This window comes from Megascapheus bottae, chromosome 3, assembly GCF_031878675.1.
Source record: "Megascapheus bottae isolate mThoBot1 chromosome 3, mThoBot2.hap1, whole genome shotgun sequence".
Lineage (NCBI taxonomy): Eukaryota > Metazoa > Chordata > Mammalia > Rodentia > Geomyidae > Megascapheus > Megascapheus bottae.
In genome coordinates, this window is record NC_143511.1 from 28,709,898 (window position 1) to 28,733,597 (window position 23,700).

Below are 23,700 nucleotides of genomic sequence, written 5' to 3' on the forward strand. Positions count from 1 at the left end.
ATTGGCTTACTTCACTTAATCTGATTTGTTCTAGGTCTATCCCTGAAAATGACATAATCTTATTCCTTTAAATAGATGAATAAAATTCCATTGTGTATATATGCCACATGTTTGATCCACTCATCTATTATAGGTCCTATGGGCTATTTCCATAACTTGGCTCTTGTCAATAATGCAGCAATGAACCTGGACGTGCAAGTGTCTTTACCAAACTCTCACTTGTCATGTTCTGGCTAGATGCCCAGGAGTGATATGGTTGGGTCATAGGGAAGTTCTATATTTACTTGTTGTTGGGGTTTTTTTCCCCCGGGAAATTCCAAACCATTTTCCAGAGTGGTTGTACTAGTTTACATTCCCACCACCAGTATACTAGGGTTCCTCTCCACCTCACAACCCCACCAACATGTACTGTTGCTCGAATTCTGGGATGAATTGCTTTTATTTGCTTTTCCCTTATGGCCGGGGAGGCTGAGCAGTTTCTCATGTGTCTATTTATCACCCTTACTTCTTCTTCTGAGAAGTTTCTCTTTTACTGCTTTGCCCATTTATTGGTTGGTTTCTTTTTTCTGGTGGGGGTGGGTAATATTTTTAACTACTTGTATGTTTTGGAAATTAGAGCTAACTGAGGTAATCTTAATCAGCAGCCTCCAAACTCATCTAGTGAACTAAGTTTTAGAAGAAAAAAGGATGTTTTTTTTTTTTACAAAAAAAAAGGTAAGAAAAAAATCCTCTTGCTATATTAGATGCTCGAAAATATGTGTCATTCTCGGCAGTTAATAACTGGTGAGATATTTGCAATATTTGCAGTCTGGCTGTATTACGTGTCAATCAGCCTTGCAAAAAATCCAAGGCAATTATTTTACAAGTCTCAGCATTTTATTGACAAAACTCAACAGCTTTTCAGAGCCATACCACAGGTTGGGTAGTATTTGCCTTTCCTTTATCAATGAGTCAGGAGTTAAGGAAAAAGAACAAAACCACCAACTCTTTCCTTTGAGGTGGGGGTGGGAGAGTAGGGGTGAAATGATTAAGAAACAAAAGGTAAGGAAGATGATTACATATTCATGTTGCAGATGGAAAAAAGCAAAATCACCAGTACTAGTGACGCTATAGGAAAATGGATTTATTCATATATTTTCAGCTACATATAAATCAGGACAAATATTCTACAAGTTAGTTTAGGACATGCTCATTTTTCACCTAGTAGTACTAGATTTTTATCATAAAGAAATAACCAGACATATATTCAAAGACCTAAGTACGAGAATTTTCAAGGCAGCATTCTTATCACGAACTATAAACAATCTAAACATATATTATACATATACATTAGGATACTGTGCAACTGTTAGTAACCTTATTTACATACATGTTTAGTGACATGTAGAAATAATCGTAATACTTCATAAAGTGACATTATGTAATAAATTACACAAATAGAAGATAGCATGTACATCCAGGGGCTATTAAAATATGTATGCATTTTAAAAGTTGAATCAAAAGACAAGCAACAACAAAAATCAATCAACAAATGACAATGAACAACAAAAAAGCAATCAACAAATTTGAGTTGTGTGACTCATGCCTGTACCCTAGCTATTCAAGGAGGCTAAGATCTGAGGATTGTAGTTCCAAGCCCACCCAAAGCATAAAAATCCTGATACACTTATTTTTTTCAATAAATTTTATTGTAATTAATAGAAGGGTTACATTATATTCACCAGATAGAAGGTACATTACTTTCAAAAATATTGATACCCTTTCTCATGTCTTGGTCCCCATTTCCCTCCCCCACCCTCACCCCTCATCTTGTTTTCCTCCCTTCCCCATCCTATTTCAAATAACCAAATATGCATATATGCAATATATCAGATAACAAAGTGAAATACTGTAACAATATGAGATAACCAAGGGACAGCAAAAGAGATGAGAGATAACATAGTACATTAAGGACAACAATCATTCATTATATGGCTTTTGTTTCTATATGCGGGAGGTCCTTTCATTTAGCGTCATACTATATGGCCTTATGTATCTAGGTTTTGTTCTATTGTAAATCTCTACAAAGAGAGCCTAAGGTTTCTACTGATTATGACAAATGAGGGAAACCACCAAGCCTATGTTCCTTTGAGTCTGGCTTACTTCACTTAATATGATTTTTTCTAAGTCTTTCCATTTCCTCACAAATAGGGCGATGTCATTCTTTCTGACCGCAGCATAGAATTCCATTGTGTATAAATACCACATCTTGTTGATCCACTCATCAACTGAGGGGCATCTGGGTTGGTTCCATATCTTTTCTATGGTAAATAGTGCTTCAATGAACCTGATACACTTCTTTCCGATTAATCACCAAAACACCAGAAGTAGAGTTGTGGCTCAAGCGGTACAGTATTAGCCTTGATCACAAAAGTTCAGGAACAGCACCCAGGTTCTGAGTTCAAGCTCTAGGATTAGCAAAAATAAACAAACAAAGAAAAGTTTAATCCAGATAGTAAGAAACATGATTCATTGGACTTTCAAGATGAACACTATTTTTTTGTTCCTTTGTTCCCTTATCATGTTTTGTGTCATTTTCCTTCTTTTATTTAAGAAAAAAAGCAGAAAAGAGATGGATTACTCTAGGCTACTCAGACTTTGCCTGTGGTGATTTGTCTGCTTTCCTCCTGCCACCCCCCACCACCTGTGCCAACCAAATGTCACTTTTACCATGGCATACAGGTCCTCATCTAAACCTTGTTGTAGTATCAGCTTCCCCACCCCCACCTCAGAAAGATGGTGTGGAAAATACACAGAAAGCACATTTCTTCTGTTGCAGAAACTTTCCTACAGCCCTAGTGAAGAGCCTAAATGATACATTTATTAAACTAAAGGAGGATGTGTGGGGGAAGCTGTCAAGGCTTCATGAATCCTCCAGGAATAGACATAAATTAGAGACATAAATACAAGTAACACTGAGATCCACAGCTAATTATCTTGTACACAACTCTTGCCAAGCTGACAGAATAAAAAATCTCCCTAAATTTTACTGATGGCTGATGGGCCACTTGTAATCACAGCTATGCAGGAGGTACAGGATACAATGGAGAAAAAAATCCTTATAAAACGTGACATATAAACAGTGTTGGCTACATAGAAAGATGTAGAATACCTACGTGAGTCCGTTCACTTTTCAAGCAGGGTTTTGACAAAGTTTCTCTATCAAGCACCAAATATGGCCAGGAATAGAAGAGCATGCCAGGAACACCAATTACATAGATATGGAGTCAGAAGAATTGCAGCTTGAGGTCAGCCTGGTGGGTGAGGGGAGGCAATGAGATCCTATCTGAAAAACAAGCTAGTTCTACATTCATTTTCACTGCTGGAGTGTTCACAATCACCAAGTTATGGAAACAACCTAGATGTCCTCTAATAGACGAGTGGATCAAAAGAAACATGTAGTACCTGTACACAATGGAATTTTACAGAGCCATTAGAAAGAATAATATTATGTCATTGTCAGGGAAATGGATGGACCTGGAACAAATCATGTTAAGTAAGGTATAAGTTAAGTTCAGAGAAACAAATGGTGCATATTTTCTCTCCTATACAGAAGCTAGATCTAAAATACACTGGAACATAATAAATTATACAGGACTCTAGGCATTCACATACAGTGAGACCAGTAGAGGAAGAGAAAGGCCTATGCGCATTTGATCATACAAAATAATACTTAATGGAAAATAAGCCAGGCCTGGTGAAACAGTCCTGTAATTCTAGCAACTTGGGAGACAGAATAGTATGGACAAAGAGTGAGACCTATCTGATACAAACAAACTAAATAACACACTATAAGCAAAAAGATGGAGAGGTGGCTCAAATGGTAAAATGCTTCCTTACAAAGCAACTGTTCAATCAAGATTCAATTTCTAGAAACTTTACAGGGGAAACATAGGCTGGATAGTAATTATTTTAGGCTCTGTGGGTCTTTCTGTTACCATATTAAAGAAAATAAATAAATAAATGCAACCAAGTAATGAGTATAAATATTCAGAAGAAAGCCTTGCACTGGTGTCTCATACCTGTAATCCTAGCTACTCAGGAGGCTGAGATCTAGAATGGTGGTTCAAAGTCAGCCCCAGCAGGAAAGTTTGTGAGACTCTTATTTCCAATTATTCACCCAGAAAACTAGAAGTAGCACTGTAGCTTTGTACAATGCTAGCCTTGAGCAAAATTTCTCAGGAATAGTGCCTAGGCCCTAAGTTCTAAATAGATAGATGGTATTCATATAGCTAGCTAGATGTAGATATTCAGATAAATAGGTATCCAGATAGATAGATAAATAGACAGACAGACAGACAGACAGGCAGACAGACAGACAGACAGACATCCTGAGAAGCTGGAAAGGAATAAGATGAAGTAGCTCAAAGAACTTGAAGACCCTTATTTTCAAGTCAGGCTTTGTAGGAGGTTATACATTAGGATAATTGGTGCTGGGAAAAGCATACATTTAGGATATGTATTTATTTACTCATAGGCAGCTGTATATGTAGAAGTGATCCTACATCCATCAGGGTAAAGAACCAGGCCTGGAACAAATGCTGGTTAACCCCAGGTGCAGGGGAAACTAACAGAAAATCTCTGCTAACAGGTTACAGTCCTGTGACCTACCTTGTCATGGGCCTCGGGTCTTCTGATAGCCAGGAATAAGAATCGCCCTGCTGGTAAGAAGTTAAGATGAAGATGCAAGTGTCATTGGGTTGTACAGCTTGTTATAATTATAGGTCAGTTCTCAGAATTATAGATGGCTAAGAACATAGAGATCAAACTTCGGCTATGGTGAAAGCATGCATGGCTTTCTTGAAACTTTGGTATTTTGTTGCACAGTTGTTGTTGTTAGTTTATTTTTTTAATGAACATTGCTCTTTCAAGATAGTTTATAAACTAAAGACTCCATGCTGTTGAAGGTTGTAGGCGTAAGTCCATGAAGTCTGAGAATGAACTTATTTCTTCATTTGCAACTTCTCAAACAAGTGGGCTCTTCCTGTGTGTTTTTTGTTGTTGTTGTTTTTGTTTTTTGTTGGTCACGGAACTTGAACTCAAGGCCTGGGCATTGTCCCTGAGCTTTTCAGCTCAAGGCTACCTCCCTACCCCTTAAGCCACAGTGCCACTTCTAGTTTTCTGGTGGTTAGTTTTAGATAACAGTGTCATGGACGTTAGTGCCAGACTGGCTTTGAACCATCATCCTCAGATCTTAGCCTCCTGAGTAGCTAGGATTATAGGCGTGAGCCACTGAGCCCAGCTTTCTTCCTATGTTTTAAGTATCTCCTTTCTGCTGCCCCTCAGCTTTATTTGGGAGCCAAGAGAATAACACAGCCTAAGCAGTATTACTCACATAAATTAAATATTTCTGAAACATCATCAAGAAATTTGTGTTGAGTAAGAATCTAGCTACTGAAGCCAGAGGACTTATTATATTGATTTTGTTTCTACAATCCTCTCCCGCCTCTGCCCCCCCCCACCACCCCAGGAAGGAACACATAGTGTAAAAACAGTAGAGTTTCCATAATTAGTGTGCCATTTACACAGTAATAAAGTTAAAAGTGGCTGTAGATCCCTATGGGCTGTCTTAGTCTTTCTCTGAAACAACTCCCAGCAAATCAACTATAAATGAGCACTCCTTTGTATAGATTGGCAGGAAACTTGTTTGAATCTGTTTTATTTTGAGACAACTCAAAAAAAGGATGTGAGAAAGAGAGAGAGAGAGAGAGAGAGAGAGAGAGAGAGAGAGAGAGAGAGAGAGAGAGAGAGAGAGAGAGAGAGAGAGAGAGAGACGCCCAGGGCCTGAACCTAAGAGTCTAGGCTCTGTCCCTGAACTTTTATGCTCAAGGATAATGTTCTAGCACTTAAAGCATAGCTTCACTTCTGGATTTTTGAGTAGTTAATTAGAAATTGGAATCTCATGGACTTTCCTGATTGTCTTGGCTTAGAACTACAATTTTTAGATCTTAGCCACCTCAGTACATAGTATTACAAGTCACTGACACTAGTCTTATGCAGAGATTTTAATGAACTTCTAGTGTTTTGAGATATAGATTTGGGAGACCATTCATTCCATCTTCCATGAGCCAGGCTCCATGCTGAGAATCTGAAATGCAAAGTTAAGTCCTAGATCAGCAAGAAAGAGGCAATTTTACAATGCTATGTGGTAAACATTCTATGGTGATGAGGATGGTGGAAGGGGTTGCAGGAGAGAGATTGTGAAGAAAGGATAGAAATCAAGAGAAAGGGAGAAGAGTACTCCATAAGGAAGGAAATGGCAGAACGCATAGCATGCTGGGAGAAAATGAAGAAACTGGAATATTAGAAACCCTAGGGAGGAACAATGGAACTGAAGAGTGAGCTGGCGGCTTTATTGGCTTTGCGTCCCTTCCTGAGGGATTTGAACTTGTCCTTGTAGACACAGGGCATCAAGATATAAAGTGACTGTCTTTCCAAATGAACACCTGGAACAAGCATCAGTGGTGCAGTAGCCATCCATTAGGAGAGTCCAAAAGCACTCACCTAGCATCCACAATGCCTGGGTTCAAATCCCGATGCTTTCGTTGAATACATGTGAAACCTTGCACAAGTTATTTGACTCATGCTCACCTTTTAAATGGAAAAGGTAACAGTACTATGTCATGGTGTATCTCATGTGCAGTATACTTCTCGCTCTTTTTTCCGTCTACCATCAGAAGTTTGGTACCTAAAGCTATAATAGATCAGTAGAATATAGCTACACAGGTGATAGCACCAAGTACCTTCTTTCAGAACATGGAAACAGCTTTGGATAAGGAGGAACAAAAAATCAAAATAATAATAATTATTGTCAGATGCTAATAGCTCACACCTGTAAACCGTAGCTACTCAGGAGGCAGAGATCTGAGGATCATTGTTCAAAGCCAACTGGCAGAAAAGTCCCTGTGAAGCTCTTATCTCCAATTAACCACTGAAAAGCCAGAAGTGGCACTGTGGTTCAAAGTAGTAGAGTGCTAGTCTTGAGTACAAAAAGGTTCAGGCTCAAAGAGTGTCCAGATCCTGAAGTCAAGTCCCACAAGTGACAAAAATTATGTTAAATAATTATTATGTAAATAATCATTATGTTAATATTCTATTATAATTGTGTAATATATTAATATAATTTTATGTAATAATAAAATTTGTTATTATTATTAGGATGTGACAGGAAACCAGAAATGTCTCATTGAGACATAAACTAATTTCTGATGTCAAACATTCATATAGACTTTGAAAGAGAATCATTGGATTCCTCTCCTCCTCTGGGTTGTGTTTAATGCTTTCATTGAACAATAAGCCTCCTGAGAAGCTTAGAGTGTATTGTGAACAATTGGTCCCAATTCCAAATACCCACTGCAATATTAAACAAGGTTAGAACAGCTCTAGCTTCTTAAGAACCCAGAGACAAGCCTATCTCTGGCCGTTTCTTCTTTATCTTTTGTCTTTAAGTAGTTGTATAGAGGAATTGCCATTTAACAAAGACTTATTATATTTATGAATGTACTATTACTTGATCAAAGTTACCCCTTTTAACATTCTCATCCATCCCTCCTCTATCCACCTGTTCCTTCACTTTTCTTAATTTTGTAGGTTATAAATTGGATTCCTGACTGGATTCTCCCCCTCCCTTCTCCTCTTCACTGTTCTACCCCTTTCCCCCTGACCTCACCCCACTACTTTTGAGTAGCTACTTCCTGGTATTTCATTTTGCTGAACTTTAACTTTGACTTTCTAAGGAATTATACTACTTGAATTCTCCCTTGAATCTTAATATGATGTTATTTTGAACGTCAAATGGAGGATGGCTGGACTGACACCTGAGAAGTCATCTTTAGCTGACTGCCCCAGGGCTGGTTTATTTTCTTAACCTCACAGAATAGGTTAAAGAGATGATATAACCTGTATTAAGAGAGTTATTTGTACTAATGGCTCTAAGAAATAGGGTACCATAGGTAAACTATGCACCAAAAAATATATATATTTGACCTCTTCCCTTCTGCCTTTTCCCTTTTAATGTCCCAAGGGTATTAATCCAGGCTACTGAGATTTCCTTTGTTATGCTCTAGCATAACAAAGTGAGATCATATCCAGCTTTGTGTTCCTTGAGTAATGAAATAAATATTTCAGCATTTCAAAATCTTGAGCTTGTTTACTCTTCATAGCAACTCTAAGAAGTAGTAAAGTGGGCGGGGCCTTCATCTTTAGAGATAAGGAAACCAGAGGTTGGCCCAAGATCAAACCACTTTTCCAAATTCACACAGATTATGGGATACCACCTGGGGCTGGTGAATTCCATTCCAGGACATTGCCTGAAAAAAGAATTTGCAGCTAAATGGGCAAGGGAACTAAAGAGGGACCTATCAAAAGAAGAGGTTAAAGTGGCAAAGAAACATATGAGAAAATACTCTTCATCCATGGTCATAAAGGAAATGCAAATAAAAACAGCCCTAAGATACCACCTTACCCCAATCAGAATGGCCAATATTCTGAACTCAGAAAACAAATGCTGGTGGGGATGTACAAAAAAGAGGTACCCTACTGCACTGCTGATGGGAATGTAAACTAGTACAACCACTCCAGAGGCAGTTTGGAGGTTCCTCAACAAACTAAAAATAGGCCTTCCCCACGACCCAGCCATACCATTCCTGGGCATCTACCTTGAGCATCATAACCCAGGATATGATAAGGATACCTGCTCAGCCATGTTCATCTCTGCACTATTCACAATAGTCAAGCAATGGAAACAATCCAGATGCCCTACTACAGATGAATGAATACAAAAAATGTGATATTTATATATCCACACACACACAAAATGGAATTTCACATAGCCAACAGACAAGATAAAATAATGGCATTCGCTGGGAAGTGGATGAAACTAGAGCAAATCACGCTGAGTGAGATAAGTCAAGACTAAAGCAACAAAAGGCACATGGCCTCCTTGATATGTGGATATTAGATCCAAACAGTACAAGTGCAATAACTCAGTACTTGGGTACTGAAGGCCATTGACATAATCTTGGAGATATAAATATAACTACATAAACATAAAAATCTATGATGGAACTTGTCATTTAAAATATGATGTAAACATAAGCCATATAATTAATGATTGTTGTTCTTAAGGTACTATGTTATCTCTCATCACTTCTACTGTCCCTTGGTTATCTCATATTGTTACACTATCTCACTTTGTTACCTGATATATCGGATATATTTGTATTTGGTTATCTGAAATTGGATAGGGAACGGGGGCAAACAAGATGAGGGGTGGGGGAGGGGGGAAGGGAAATGGGGACCAAGACATGTGAAAGGGTATCCATGTATGGGAATTAATGCACCACTTATCTGGCAAATATCATGTAACCCTTCTATTAATTACAATAAAAAATAAATTTAAAATAATCTATGATGGGATATGTTCTCTATAGACATTATGATATAGATCAATATGTATCTATGACATATAAACTCACAGCTTAATTTTAATTTTGTTCTTAAATTTATGTGCCAGTGATTATAGAGGTTCCATTCTTGAATACTTGTTTGTTAAACCTGACATTTGAAACATGATGTAAAAATATCCGTATTAATAAAAATCTTTAAAAAAAAAAAAGAATTTGAGGGAAGGAGCCATACACAAATACTGTGTTATTTAGTCAGCACATCTCTTAAGCTTCTGCCATAGAATTAGCACAAATTGTATACTGGCAGACAAACAAATACCTTTTTCTCTTGCTTTCATGCAGTTTACAGTCTAGCGAGAAAGATGGGCGTTAAATAATGAAACTATTGATTTTAAAAAATAAATAAAAGTGAAGCTTGAAGCTGAGTATGATGGGATCAACTGTAATCTCAGCCCACAAGATGACAAGTATTTGACAATGATTTGATTCATGTTTTGAAAAGGATGTCTTCCTGACCCTGCTGTCTGAGGAGACCTTTGCTCTTGGATGTCTATTTTTAAAACACACTATTGTTTAGCCCAGGCTCTGCTTCCTTTGTAGTGCTGTTACTGAATGTCTGGGTGATGACCGCTTTGGTCAGGAGCCAGCATCTCAGTTTATCATGGCCTCCTCCTTAGGTAAAAAAGAAATTATTCTTCCCACTTCCCCCAATATGAAGAGCCAACAGGTGCCCCTAACTTCCAAGCACACACTAAGATTTTGTCCCTTATTTCTAGGCCACAGCCAACCTCAAAATTCTCCCTAAATTTCAAGAACAATCTAGACCTCACAGGTAACTAGAATCCTGTACATCTTTTTCTGCCCAATTCAGGTGTCACCTGTTCTTTGGAGTTTTCCCAGTCAACTTTGTCTGGTGGTACCTCAGGTTCCACTAAAAATCCACAGAACTCATTCTCTACACAAGGGTTTCATAAAGCATCAAGTTACACAAGAGAATCAAGGAAAACACAACTTTTAAATGTCTAATCTGCTACCAATAGCCTTCATAAGCCATAATAAAAGTGACTTTCTAGAACAATGGTGCAAAAAAAACAAAAACATAAAAAATGCCAGCCCTGTTTTTCATTATGTTCCACAGACATAAGATGACTAAACTGCGTGCAGCGACTCTCACCTTTAATCCTGGCTACTCAGGAGGCTGAGGTCTGAGGATTGTGGTTCAAAGCCAACCCAGGCAAGAAAGTCCATGAGACTCTTATCTCCAATCATCCCCAGAAAAACGAAAATAGTGCTGTGGGTCTGAGTTGGAGATTACTAGCCTTGAGGGAAAAATGCTCGAGAACAGAGCCCAGGACCTGAGTTCAAACCCTACGACTGACCAAATCAAAAACAAAAACAAAAAAATCCTGCCCAATTACTATAAATGTTTTTTTGTTGTTGTTGTTGTTGTTTTGCCAGTCCTGGGCTTGAGCTCAGGGCCTGAGGACTGTCCTTGGATTTTTCTCAAGGCTAGAACTCTACCACTTGAGCCTCAGCACCATTTCTGGCTTTTTCTAAGTATGTGGTACCAAGGAATGGAACCCGGGTCTTTGTGCATGCTAGGCAAGCACTCTACCACTAGGCCAAACACCCGGCCCTAAAGGGTTTTTTTCTTTTTTTGAATAGCATTTCTGATCATATCTATGTCAGTCCTAATACACGAGCTTTGTACGGTGTGAGCACACTGCCTCTCATTCATCATCTCCTGAACACCATCATCAGCGTCCAGAAACTAGGAGTTTGGGAAGCAGGCTGTGAGAGATTTTCCTCTAGATTTCCCAGGTGTGGAGATGTTCGTGTGAGAATAAGATGAGCATGTTGTTGTCCCTTGCTTTGGTACATGATGGACTGGGGCCGCCATCAGACTCTGAGGATGGCAACCAATTCCTGGGTGTGGTGAACATTCATTGCCCATGAGTTCTCCATGGTGGCAATATTATCTCCAAGGCAGCAGAAGCTGAGTTAGAGTAGAGGAAGACGAATCTTACTTTCCAGGGTGAGGGTGGGAGGAGTAGGGAAGCACATGTTTTCATTTAACACATAAATAGACTTTATATGTAATACCACAATTTCACAGGCATGGTAACTAGAGGGAAAAATGCAGTTTGAAAGGCTCTTAAGAAGAGGTAAAAATGAAAGAACAAGTTCTGACAGATACTGAGATGCTATAGATCTTCTCACATGGAGGGTTTTAGTTTGATTTTTTGGCCAGTCCTGGGGCTTGAATCAGGGCCTGAGCACTGTCCTTGGGCTTTCTCAAGGCTAGATCTCTACCACTTGAACCATAGCACGATTCCCAGCTTTTTTCTATATATATGGTACTGAGGAATCGAACCTGGGTCTTCGTGCATGCTAGGCAAGCACTCTACCACTAGACTAAACTCCCGGCCCAGTTTTATTTTTTTATAAGTGTCAGGAATTTTTTATGAGTGACAGGAATGTTTTTTCCAGTCCTGAGAACCAAGCAAAATCCCTGTGTATAAGTGGTTTCTAAGAAGACAACCTGGTAAGCTCCACATTATTCTGACATAAAAACAGACCTTTGAAATGGGTTGTTGGTAACAGAAAGATAACTAGATCACCTAAAAACCTAGAGCTTTTCCTGTCATGTGAAAATCTTGGAGAATAATAATAATAATATTGCACCAGGGACTCACGAAAGAATAAGCCTCGGGTCTTGAAGCAATATGGAACCACAAGTCAGGAAACTGCAGCCCATTGTCCTGTTTTCCCTGACTTGGTGCTGCAAATGTGAAGAGATGCCATGCAATATGATTGGGGTTAGCCACATGAGGTTATATAAATTGAGATGAATTTAAACTTAGTCAACTTAAATTCAATCCCTCAGTCACAAGGCCACATATGTGTGGCTTTGGCTACTTTGACGGACAGCAGAAGAAACACAGGCTACTTTCACATCACAGGAAATCCTAGCCTGTGCTGTTCTAGAATTTTACTGCATATGGATGAAGCCAGTATGTCATAGTGTTCATGTATATGATCTTTAGGAAGCTGGGTGTGTTACTTAAAGGCCTTTTCTGAGGTCACAGCTTTCTCCTTGGAGAAATGGGGAGAGTGATGTCTCATGGGATTATAATATGAACTAAAGGTTATTAAAGTTATTAATATCAATCAAAATGAGCAAAAAAAGAGCAATGCTTAGACTCTGGATTCAAGCCCTAGGATCAGGACCAAAAGAAAAAGAAAAAAGAAGAAGGAAAAGAGGAGGAGGAAGGGGAGGAGGAGGAGAAAGAAAGTCACTACTCAGTGTAGGGTCTGTTCAACATTTTTGTTAAAATTATTATCATCATTATTTGTAGGTGGGGTATTAGCCTACTCAGAAACATATTTTTTATTGTTTTTGGTTATGAAGTTTGAACTCAGATCTTGAGCTCCGTTCCTGAGCTCTTTTGACTCAAGGCTAGCACTCAGCCACTTGGAGCTACATCACCACTTCTGGTTTTTGAGTGCTTAGAGATAAAAGGCTCAAGGAGACTGTTCTGCCCTGGCTGGTTTCAAACTGCGATCTTCAGATCTCAATCTCTGAGAGGCGAGGGTTATAGCTGTGAGCCACTCGTGCCTGTCACTCTTCTTAATTTTATAGGATATAAATTGGTGATTTGAATGAATTTCTGATATATCTAGGACTGACAGAGATGAGAAAGCTGAGAAAGCAAGCTCTTTTTGTGACTATAAGGTATAATTATTCCAACTGAAAGGGACTGGCTGACTTGTTCAGGATGTATTTGTTTAAGATATTTCCATCAAGAATCTCATTATTAGGAAGCCTTTTATTGCCAGTTGAATCCTGAAATACCAGCAGAGGCACTAGCCCATGGCCAAATCATTAAGACAAATGAAGACATATTAACATATGCTGGAAACAATTACCCCAAAATTTAATTTGTTTCACTGCTGGAAGAAAATCCTGAGAGGATACCAAACACACATCACAGAGCAGTACTGCAACCTCCCTGTGAAGCTGAACATTTGTTAAAATGGAGGTTACTTAAACCTGGACAACACAGAAAAACATACCCCAAAAGCCATCCTATGTGAGGTCAGGCACATGAATGCCATTGGATCTCATCACTGGGACCAAATACCTGAGAGAAGCATTTAAGGGAAGGATCTGTCTTGCTCATGATTTCAGAGGATTCAGTCATGGTTGTCTAGCTCTGGGTGCTTGGGTAGAACCATTATCCATAGCAGCATCAGAATTTTGGAAAACAGCTTCTTCATCTCATGATGGAGAGGTAAAAGAGAAAGAGACAGACAGACAGACAGATGCAAGATATCCCTATGGAGCTGCTCCACCCCTAAGTTAACTACTTCCTCCAATTAGGCCTCACTCTCCTAATGCTTCTAGAACCTTCCAAAAAGAGCACCAACAGCTGAGGACAAGACCCCTGATACACAAGCCTATGGGAGGCATTTCAACCATCATATCAGGGTTGTGGATGCGTATGCAGGTTGTAGTTTTGTGGAATTTGATTAAATTTGTGGTTTTCTTGAGTCTGGGTGTCTTTTGTTTTGGTTTTGGTTTTGGTGGAAGGAACTGGAGTTGTGTTGTTTGTTTGCATTTTGCAATGCTAGGATATAACCACAGGGCCATGTTAGGTAAGAATTCTGTCACTAATCTATTCCCCTATTTTCTTCTTTTCTCTCTTTCTCTCTCTCTTCCTTTCTTTCTTTCTTTCTTTCTTTCTTTCTTTCTTTCTTTCTTTCTTTCTTTCCTTCTCCTCCTCCTCTTCCTCCTCCTCCTCATTTTTCTTTTCGTTGATGCTGATTCTAGGGCTTGAATTCCTTGAGCTTTTTTGCTCAGTGTTAATGCTCTACCATTTGAGCCACAGCTCCACTTCTAACTTTTCAGCGGTTAACTGTAGATGACAGTTTCGTAGACTTTCTTGCCTGGGCTTGAATTCTGATCCACAGATTTCAGCTTTCTGAGGAGCGAGGCTGAGAGATGTGAGTCATTGGGCATTTACCTTGTTTCTTTTTTTTTTCTTTCTGTTTTTGTTTCTGTGACTCTGTAGTATAATTTGAAGTCAGGCCTGTGATGCCATCAGGATTACTCTTTTTTTCATATATTTTTATTGTAATTAATAGAAGGGTTACATTACATTTGCCAGATGGAAGGTGCATTCCTTCACATACCTTATTTCTTTTTAACTTATGGATTACTTTTGTAACTATTCTAATTATTTCCCCCAAATAATAGACTGAAAAAATGAACTCAAAATAATACTCTAAAATGCGATAGGTACAGTTTATAATTATAAAGTATGCCTAGCAAAATTATATGTTGACATTTTTATTGGCTTGTTTTATTTATTTATGTGCTGGTCTTAAGCCTTGAACTCTAAGCCTGTGCACCATCCCTGAGCTCTTTTTGTTCAAAGCAGGCATTTTACCAACTTGAGCCACAGTGCTACTTCTGGCTTTTTTGAGTAGTTTATTGAAGATAAGAGCCTCACAAAGTTTTCTGCCTGGCTGACCTCAAACCTTCCTCCCCAGATCTCAGCCTCCTGAGAAGCTGTGATTATAGGCATGAGCCACCAGCACCTGGCTTGTTGGCTTATTCTTTTTTAAGATCTAAAAACAAGATTACTCATTTATTTTTGAATTCTAGCCTTGAGTTTTTCTTAGACATTTTTGTTGTTCTTGTCATTGTTTTTTGCATAGCTATTCTTTTAATTATCTTGTCATCAATAACAGAGCTCCTCTTCAGCACACCAAATTCTGTGGCTGTATAAAAAGAAGAAAAATATAAACTCTGTCATCAAGGCTGTGACAGCAGATGGCAAGACTTCTATGATATGGTCATCATTTCATGAATACTGTTATGTGTGAGAGGATGGTGTACAGGCCCTTTCCAGCATGCCAGGGTGCTGCTAAAGAGACGAGTAATTTATCTCCAAATATTCATGGCCTTACAGGTTTACTACCCCGTCTTTTGAAGTGAGTTGTGACAATCTCTTCCTTTATCCTGCTACCCTGTAGCTGAGGCATTTCAGTCAGCTACGGAGCAACTCAAGCATGTTGAAAGTGCAAATTCATTTTCCCTGATGATCATGTGACTCAGAATATAATCCTTGTTTTAGAAATCATGCGGAACAGAGTCTAAATTCTCTAAATGGTGCCTTAGTTACTTCTCAGTTCGCCCCATTCTCCCTGCAGAAGTCTAGTTAGGAAGCATCATTTGACATATTTATATTATACATGCATTCTTGATAGAAGGCAAAGGCAAGGATCTCTAGCAAGCAGAGATATATGCCTTCTGCCCCAGAACAGCCACCCATGACATTTTACAGAAGCCTCTCAAGTCTAGGCAACACTCTATTGTTCTACTGGTAGTCAAAACTATTTGAAGCTGGGCACAGTGGCTCGCACCTGTAATCCTAGCTATTAAGGAGGCTGAGATCTGAGGATCAAAGTTCAAAGTTAGCTCGGGCACAAAAGGACCTGAAACTCTTATCTCTAATTAATTTCTAGAAAATGGGAAATAGGGCTTGGCTCAAGGGTAGGGTGGTAAGCCTTGAGCTAAAGAACTCAGGGACCGCGCTCATGCCAAGTTCAAGCCCCATGAACCACAAAAAAAATTACTATTTGAAGCTGGGTATGGTGGGTCACACCTGTAATCCTAGCTACTCAGGAGGCTGAGGTCTGAGGATCGAGGTTCAAAGCCAACCCAGGCACAAAAGGACCTGAGACTCTTATCTCCAATTAACCTCTAGAAAATAGAAAATGGGGCTTGGCGAGAGAATAGGTCGGTAACCTTGAGCTAAATTGCTGAGGGACAATGCTCATGCCCAGGAGTAGTGTGGTAGCCTCGAGCTGAAGAGCTGGACAGTGCCCAGGCCAAGTTCAAGCCCCATGACTCTCCTCCCCCAAAAAACAAACAAATAAACAAACAAAAACTATTTGAAACTAGGTCTAACAGCATGATTGCAAATCTTTCTTCAATTCTTTATGATCCTGGGAGGTCATTTCTATCCTTTCAAAGAGACATTTTAAGATGTCTCACAACAGAAGCTGTTATATGAGATGAGATTGTTCACCTAGAAGCAATTTGAAAATCATGAAAAAAGAAGGGAATATGCTAGTCAGGATAGATAATGAAATTACTACCATTTGTTATTGAATTAAGCCCTGAGACAGTCTAAAGATCCAGCACTAAGGATGTGCATGTGTTATGATACAGCCACATACCAGTGTATTGTATAGTCAGGAAAATGATCCTCAGGTGAGTTTGCAACAATGAGGGGAAGTGCTTATAATAGAGTATCAAGAATAAAGTAGGTTAAAAACTATAACATCATCTCTTCTATGTTCTCAAAACTTCGAGAGAAAATATTGGAAGAGAACTCACCAGCATGTGATTGTTACTTTTTAATTTTCATCTTTGTATTTCTGTAATTGCAATGAATCTGTATTACTTTTATAATCACGTACACTTTTTCTGAGTCCTTGCAATGGACTCAGCTTTCTGTCAGAAAAGGCAGACAGGAAAACAGTCAGGATTTGTGTGATTCTTAGGATGTGATAAAGGGCAGCTGAACTCAAGATAGATTTTTTTCCTTGATACTGAGTTCCGAAATGGGTTTGTCATAAAGTGCAGTGAGTGACACAAGGTATACATCTTGATGTGACTCTTAGAGCAATTTCATAAGAAAAGCCTCCTTGCAACCATTTCAAGTTGGCCCCAAGAAGAGCAGAGGGAAAAGCCATGGGACTTAACCTACCCAGGAATTTGTGCCTCACTGGATTTCCACCATCAAATTCTGCATTAAGACTTTTTCAGAACTTGAAATATTCGTGTGTGTGTGTGTGTGTGTGTGTGTGTGTGTGTGTGTGCAAATTCACGGTGATCTCAGGGCCTGGGGACTGTCCCTGAGCTCTTTTGCTCAAATTACTACCCTACCACTTAAGCCTCAGCCTCACTCAATATTTTTGGTGTTTAATGGGAGATAAGAGTCTCACAGACTTTCTTGCCTGGGCTGGCTTCCAATCCCAATCCTCAGATCTCATCCTCCTGAGTAGCTAGGATTACAGACATGAGCCACCACTGCCCAGTTTCAAGGGCTGCCTTTTGCTCATTGCATCTGATCCTAAGCAACTGAGGTGGCAAGAGGGTGCTGAGAACTTCAGGGCACAGTCTTAGCTCTCTGTGAGGACTGAGTCAACAGTCCTAGAAATCTGCATCTCAAAATGAATGTGCATCAGCTTGTCTCTTCTCTTCCTTCAGGCGTTGCTGCACTGGATTCCAATGTATCTGGAAAAATTGGTCTGCGTGCTGTGGTGTATTACTTCTGTACAACCATCATTGCAGTAATCTTAGGTAACACTATTCCTAAAGACTTCTTCCTCTACGTAACTGTCATGTTTTATTCAAAAATAGTCGATCTTTTAAAAATGCAGATTAACCTAGACCATTTTGTCTTGAAGACTCAATAGCACTTTTAATGGGAAAACACATTACTGACTGAATCTGACCATCCACGTCCTTCTTAAAGTCTCAAGTAATAAACAGTGAGCAACAGTGCTGTACCTTGTCAGGATCATTAAGTAGAAGGAAGTGAAGCCGAGAGCTTATATAATCTGAAACCCTGTGATGGGCCCATAAGAGGAAAGTGGAGTGTAATTATAAAGTAGTTCTGGGAAGATAGCTTTTCAGTGCATTTCCCACTTCACCAAAAGCTAATGGCTACCAAACTCTCGCAAAGTCCAAATCCCCTTGATAAAAGGAACAATGTTCTGAGAGGAACTCTTGTACTTTAAGCCTGATTTTGCTTCCCTCCAGTCAAATAATCTCCAATGCCACATCTCTCCTCTCACCTCCCAACACCTCAAGAGACAAGACTCCATTAATTCCATAGGCCCCAGCTGAGCTTCAAGACAGTCTTTAGTATAGACCGTTCTTTCTGTCACGGTAAACTGAACCTAACTTCCCTTTAACTCCCACCTATGGTCCTTCATTCTGCCCTCTGGAGGACACATGAGAACTCTCAATATACCTGTGGTATGGAAAGAAAGCAAGACAAGGTTTGCTTGGAAGACAAGACAAGGAGTGTTCTCAGGAGGACAGGCCAGAAATCTGTGTAAAGATTACAGAAAGATATCAAAGAAGCTTCCAGGGGTTGGAATATGAAGAACCTTCATTCAGACACCTCCCCACGGATCAAGATGCATTATACTCGTAAACTGGCATGTTGAATTGAAACCCCTTTGGTATAACTACTAAAAGATCATTGTGGGGGTAAGAGGAGAAAGAAAAGGAAAAAGAAAGCTGAGTGCTGATGGCTCTCACTTTTAATCCTAGCTACTCAGGAGGCTGAGTTTAAAGCCAGCCTGTGCAGGAAAGTCTGTAGGACTCTTATCTCCAATTAACCACCAGAAAACTGGAAGTGGATCTGTGGCTTAAAGTGATGGAGCTCTAGCCTTGAGTGAAAAGAGGGACAGCACGCAGGCTGAGTTCAAGCCCCACCAAAGACAAAGGATATTGAAGAAAAAGAAAGAGAGAAGATGAAAAAATATTTGTATCAACAGATGTTTGCAGAAGGAGAGCAGGAAGGAAAAAGGGAAGGAGGAGAGGGAGAGAAGGAAACAGAGAAAGAAAAGTCCTTCTGCTTACTTGTTTCAATGAAAAAATGACTAAGGCAAATACAAAATTCCCAGCAATGGCGCAGCATTTTGATTGGACCTTAGGGCCCAAACTCTGTTTCTACCTTGCCAACTGGTTCCAAGAAAGACACTGAGGTGCCAGGGGTCATGGAAGGTTTTTAATATTCTTTGAATCCTGTTCTTGGTCACAGGTATTGTGCTGGTGGTGAGCATCAAGCCTGGCGCCACGCAGGTGATAGAGATCAACAGAGTAGGAAAAACTCCTGAAGTGAGCACAGTGGATGCCATCTTAGACTTGATCAGGTGAGAGACTTGCCAACACGTGACTTCCCAGGTGTGTCTTCTGTGTAGTCTGCTGAAGGTTGAATGAAGGTTGATGTTTCTGTCCTGAAAATTTTCATTAATTATATCCTATTGTACAACTGCAGTTTGCCCTAGACCTCACAGACTACAGAGCCAATAATTTCTGTTTGCACAACCATAGCTATAAAAGGACGGAAGAAAAAACAAAAACATCAAAAACCAAGCTCCTGTGTGAGGATTTAAGATGAACAGAGATGCAGGAAGTATACTTGCATATAAAGATGCGAGGCTGGGTTGGATGACAAACATACTTGGAGAAATTCATTGAGTTGTGTGAGCTCTCCTTTCTAAAGCAGCCAGAGCCAGAAACAAGTCAGTTCAACAAAAGTAGCAATTAAAACAGAAACTCTTAAAAATGGTATAAGGTAACACATTTCATACTTTTCTTCCACTTGAAACGAGTGCATTTAATCATCATTTTTAAGGGGTATTTGCTTCCTCAACTATGTCAGTTCACTTTATTTCTGCTGAAAATACTATCCTTATAAATGTGTCCGTAGTTTCCAGACTAATTTCTATAAAGTAGAACAACAAAACAAGCTGAGAAAAACAAAGAAAGCTGAATGCTAAATTCTTCCAGTTTTTCCCTACCTGATTTAACTGCAGAAATGTTCATCACCTGCCTGTATTGCATTTCCAGGCGCTTAGCTTAGTTTTAGTAGAAACTGTGCCTTCTTTTTCACATTTGGATATTTAATTTGGGAATCATGATGAAACTTACAATCAATGTTAAGAAATTGAGAAGAAATACAAGAGCCTGCTTTGTGATCATTTGCCTCATTTATGCAAGCAGAAGAGTGCAGAAAATGAAAGAATTATCTCTTGACTGTGAGTGTCCAGCTGCCAGTGCAGTCTCTCCTTGAGGACAGCAAGTGTGTAACTCCATTAATCACTTAAATGATGGTGGATTAAGCAAGTTTTCTATACTCTCTTTGGCTCAGCAGGAAATCTTAATACTAGATTAATATTTTAAGTATTTAATATAATATTTCCTTATATGAAGATTTAATCTTAATATAAGATTTAATACAAGGAAGTATTATGCAAAGGAGGCTAGAAGAGAACCCACAGTGCTCATTCTATATTATATAAACAATATATTACTATGTGTATTATGTAGCATCTATATTTAGTATATTCTATTTAGTATTAGATCATTCTATAGTATATTAATAAATTATTCTATAACATAGTATCTTCTCTGTATTATTCTGTATTCTATATTGTATTATATTCATTTCCATTGATTACTGGTATAACAATAAGAAACCACTTTTTTCCTAACATAACAATGTATTTCATGTCTTCAACAGGAACATGTTTCCTGAGAACCTTGTCCAGGCTTGTTTTCAGCAGGTAATGTTAATGACTTTTACCCATTAGTTGCTCCATTCTTTCCATTACCAGTTAAATAACTTTTTTTTCCTGTTAAGAATCAAGCAGTGGAATTAACCCATCACCGGTAAATGGCGAGGTTTCAGGCGGTTCCTCTGTTTTGTATCCCAGATCTTCCCATGCAAAATAAAGTGCCTGCTGTCAAATGCACTGCTTCCTTTTCCTTCATGCATTTCCCCTCAGCAGGGTTCAAATAGGACAAAGTAGTCATCTGAAACAATGGGTTTCTAAAACATACCTTATTGGATACAAAAAGTAAAACAGTTTATAAGGTGGAGCTCGGGGCCTTTTTTGTGGGGGTGGGAGAACCTCACTACATTTGGAAAGCTCTGCAGATGTGGGGCAGTGAATAACGGGCTTTGCATCTCTTCTTTCCTCTCCCTCTCATGGTGATCATACCCATTTAACCCACACAGTATGACAGGTGCTCCCTGGATTCAGTCTTTGCACATTGCAGGCACTCTGCAAAGCCCTGAGTTTTTCCTTAGCACTTTTTAATACCCTCTTCACTCTACTGACAAGTGGCGTTTTCTTTTTCCTTTTACTTATCTGTACACATTAAGGCAGCTGGGTCTATCACAAACTACTGTATTCATTTGCATAAATTACATGAACAGAGACCTCTGTGTCTACCAACAAGAAAAAAAGGCCAATGGTATTGCACAGAACCATCTCTATTCCCCGAGGCCTTGTGCAGATCAACCTCAGGGCTCATCTGTAAGGTTCTCGGGGCTGGCGCAGGCCTGGAGGGAGGAGGACATTCTGCATGGTGTCCTGCTACACTAGCTCTTTCTTAAACCTCTGTATGAGAACCCCACAGAACCAAACAAGACCTAAGCGTGAAAATTAAATGGAAATCTCAGTCATTGACTAGCCCTCAAAGCACTGCTGATTTGGGTACAACCCTCGTAGTCTAATCTTTTACACTATTTATTGCATTCATAGGGACCCATGCAGCATAATAGTGCACACCTGTAATTCTAGTTACTCAGGAGATGGAGACAGGAAGACCTATTCAGGGCTACCCGGGGCAAAGATAGCAAGCAGCAGGACTGTCTCAGACAGAAACACAAGTATGAACAGCTTATGTGCTAATGTTTGCTTACCATGTCAGGCCCTACACTCAGTCCACAGTACAGGAGAAAAAAAAAAGCATGGTGGCTGCTTTATCAAAGCCATGGAGTATTTTCCAGATTAAAAAATAATTAATGAAAGTAAAAGTGATTGACAAGAATCTCTGTAGGTCTGTCTGGGTAGAACTACTGACAGATAAGGAATATTTTCTCTTGGGCTGTTTCTCCATCATTTATCCCTCACCATGAAAGTGATAGACCATATGAAATTGTATGGTAGTGTTGAGAAGCAGGAGCTTGAATTCCCAAACTTCTCTCAAGGAATTATCAAAACACTAGAAGCGACAGAGGCACTGTAAGTAGAGCCCTTTGGTGGCATTGGTTGAGCAAAAAAGAGAGGAAAAAAATCACATTTCTGTGGTCCCGTCTCAGAAGTTTAGAACTCTCTTTTTTCAAACTTTTCAAAATTGTATTTTATTATCTGTAAGTTGTTGTACGAAGGAGTTGCCATTGAACAAGGTGGCTTATGAAGATAAGCATCGTGATCAATGTCACCATTCTCACCCATCCCTCCCTACCCACCTCTTCAATTTCCCCTTCACCTCTTCATTCTTCTACTTTTCTCCCATTGACCCCACTGCACCACTTTCAAGTACCTGTTTCCGGGTGTATATTTTGTTGAACTTTGACTTTGTCTTTCCAAGGGATTACACTTGGAGTTCTCCTTTGAATCTGCCATATTTCAGTTCATCTATTTCTATACAGTTACATACCATCTAATGTATTTACTTGTATGTTTATAAATTCTAGTTCTCACTTATGAGGGAAGACAGGGAACTGTTGTCTCTCTGGGCCTGACTTCAATTAATGTAATTTTTCTCCCCCAGTCTTTCCTTTTTTTAAATTTTTTTTACAAATGATACACTAGCAATCATTGTTTCTAGTGGATGGATAAAATTCCATTGTGTATATAAATTCCACATTTTCATCATGTCGTCTTTCCATTGAGGGATGTCTAGGCTGATTCTATACCTTAGCTATGATAAATAGTGCCACAGTAAACATGGTTATGCTTGTGTCTTCACTGGCTTGTTGTCCTTTGTTTTTCTCCAATGTGCAGTACAAAACCAAGCGTGAGAAAGTGCTGCCTTCCACCAGTCCTGTGAGGAATGCTACAGAGACATCTGTCACCACTGCCATGACCACACTTACCAAGGTATGTTTCTGTTGCCCACTCCCTTCCCCTATAGGCAGGTGACAGTCATAAGTGAGTAGAAGAGTGACAGAATCCACATGTATAAATTCATTTCCCTCTAAGCCTTACCTATAACTTAAAAGCGATACGCAGGTATTTCCACAGTGGCTTGCAGACACTGTAATAAACATCCGAATGTTGTCTGCCTTCACTCAAAAAGGAAAGATTTGCCTTGTTTTAATCCTAAATACCTCTCTTTAAAAAAAGGAGGGGGGGAGAAAACAGGAAAAAATGTGTGTGTGTGTGTGTGTGTGTGTGTGTGTGTGTGTGTGTGTGTGTCCATATATATGACTCTTCAGCAGACTTCTGAATTCAATTTAAAGTTGAGTGTGGTGGTGCATGCTTGTAATCCCAGCACTGAAGAGACTAAAGTAGAAGGATGATGAGTTTGTAGCCAGTCTGGCGGCATAGTGGGATCTTGTCTTAAAAAAAAAAAAAAAGACCAACAGGGGCCGGGAGTTTGGCCTAATGGTAGAGTGCTTGCCTGGTATGCACAAAGACCCGG

At 39.4% G+C, this 23,700-nt stretch overlaps 1 protein-coding gene across 1 annotated transcript in view; it reads left to right on the forward strand.

The window, feature by feature from the left end:
* The window catches only part of Slc1a1 (solute carrier family 1 member 1), a 69,862-nt gene that overhangs the window by 30,973 nt on the left and 15,189 nt on the right, over positions 1 to 23,700 (forward strand). The window contains exons 3-6 of the mRNA XM_090329718.1: positions 17,734 to 17,826; positions 19,301 to 19,412; positions 20,786 to 20,828; positions 23,061 to 23,156. Coding sequence (XP_090185844.1) covers positions 17,734 to 17,826; positions 19,301 to 19,412; positions 20,786 to 20,828; positions 23,061 to 23,156 — 344 coding nt within the window. The remainder of the gene's footprint in view (positions 1 to 17,733; positions 17,827 to 19,300; positions 19,413 to 20,785; positions 20,829 to 23,060; positions 23,157 to 23,700) is intronic.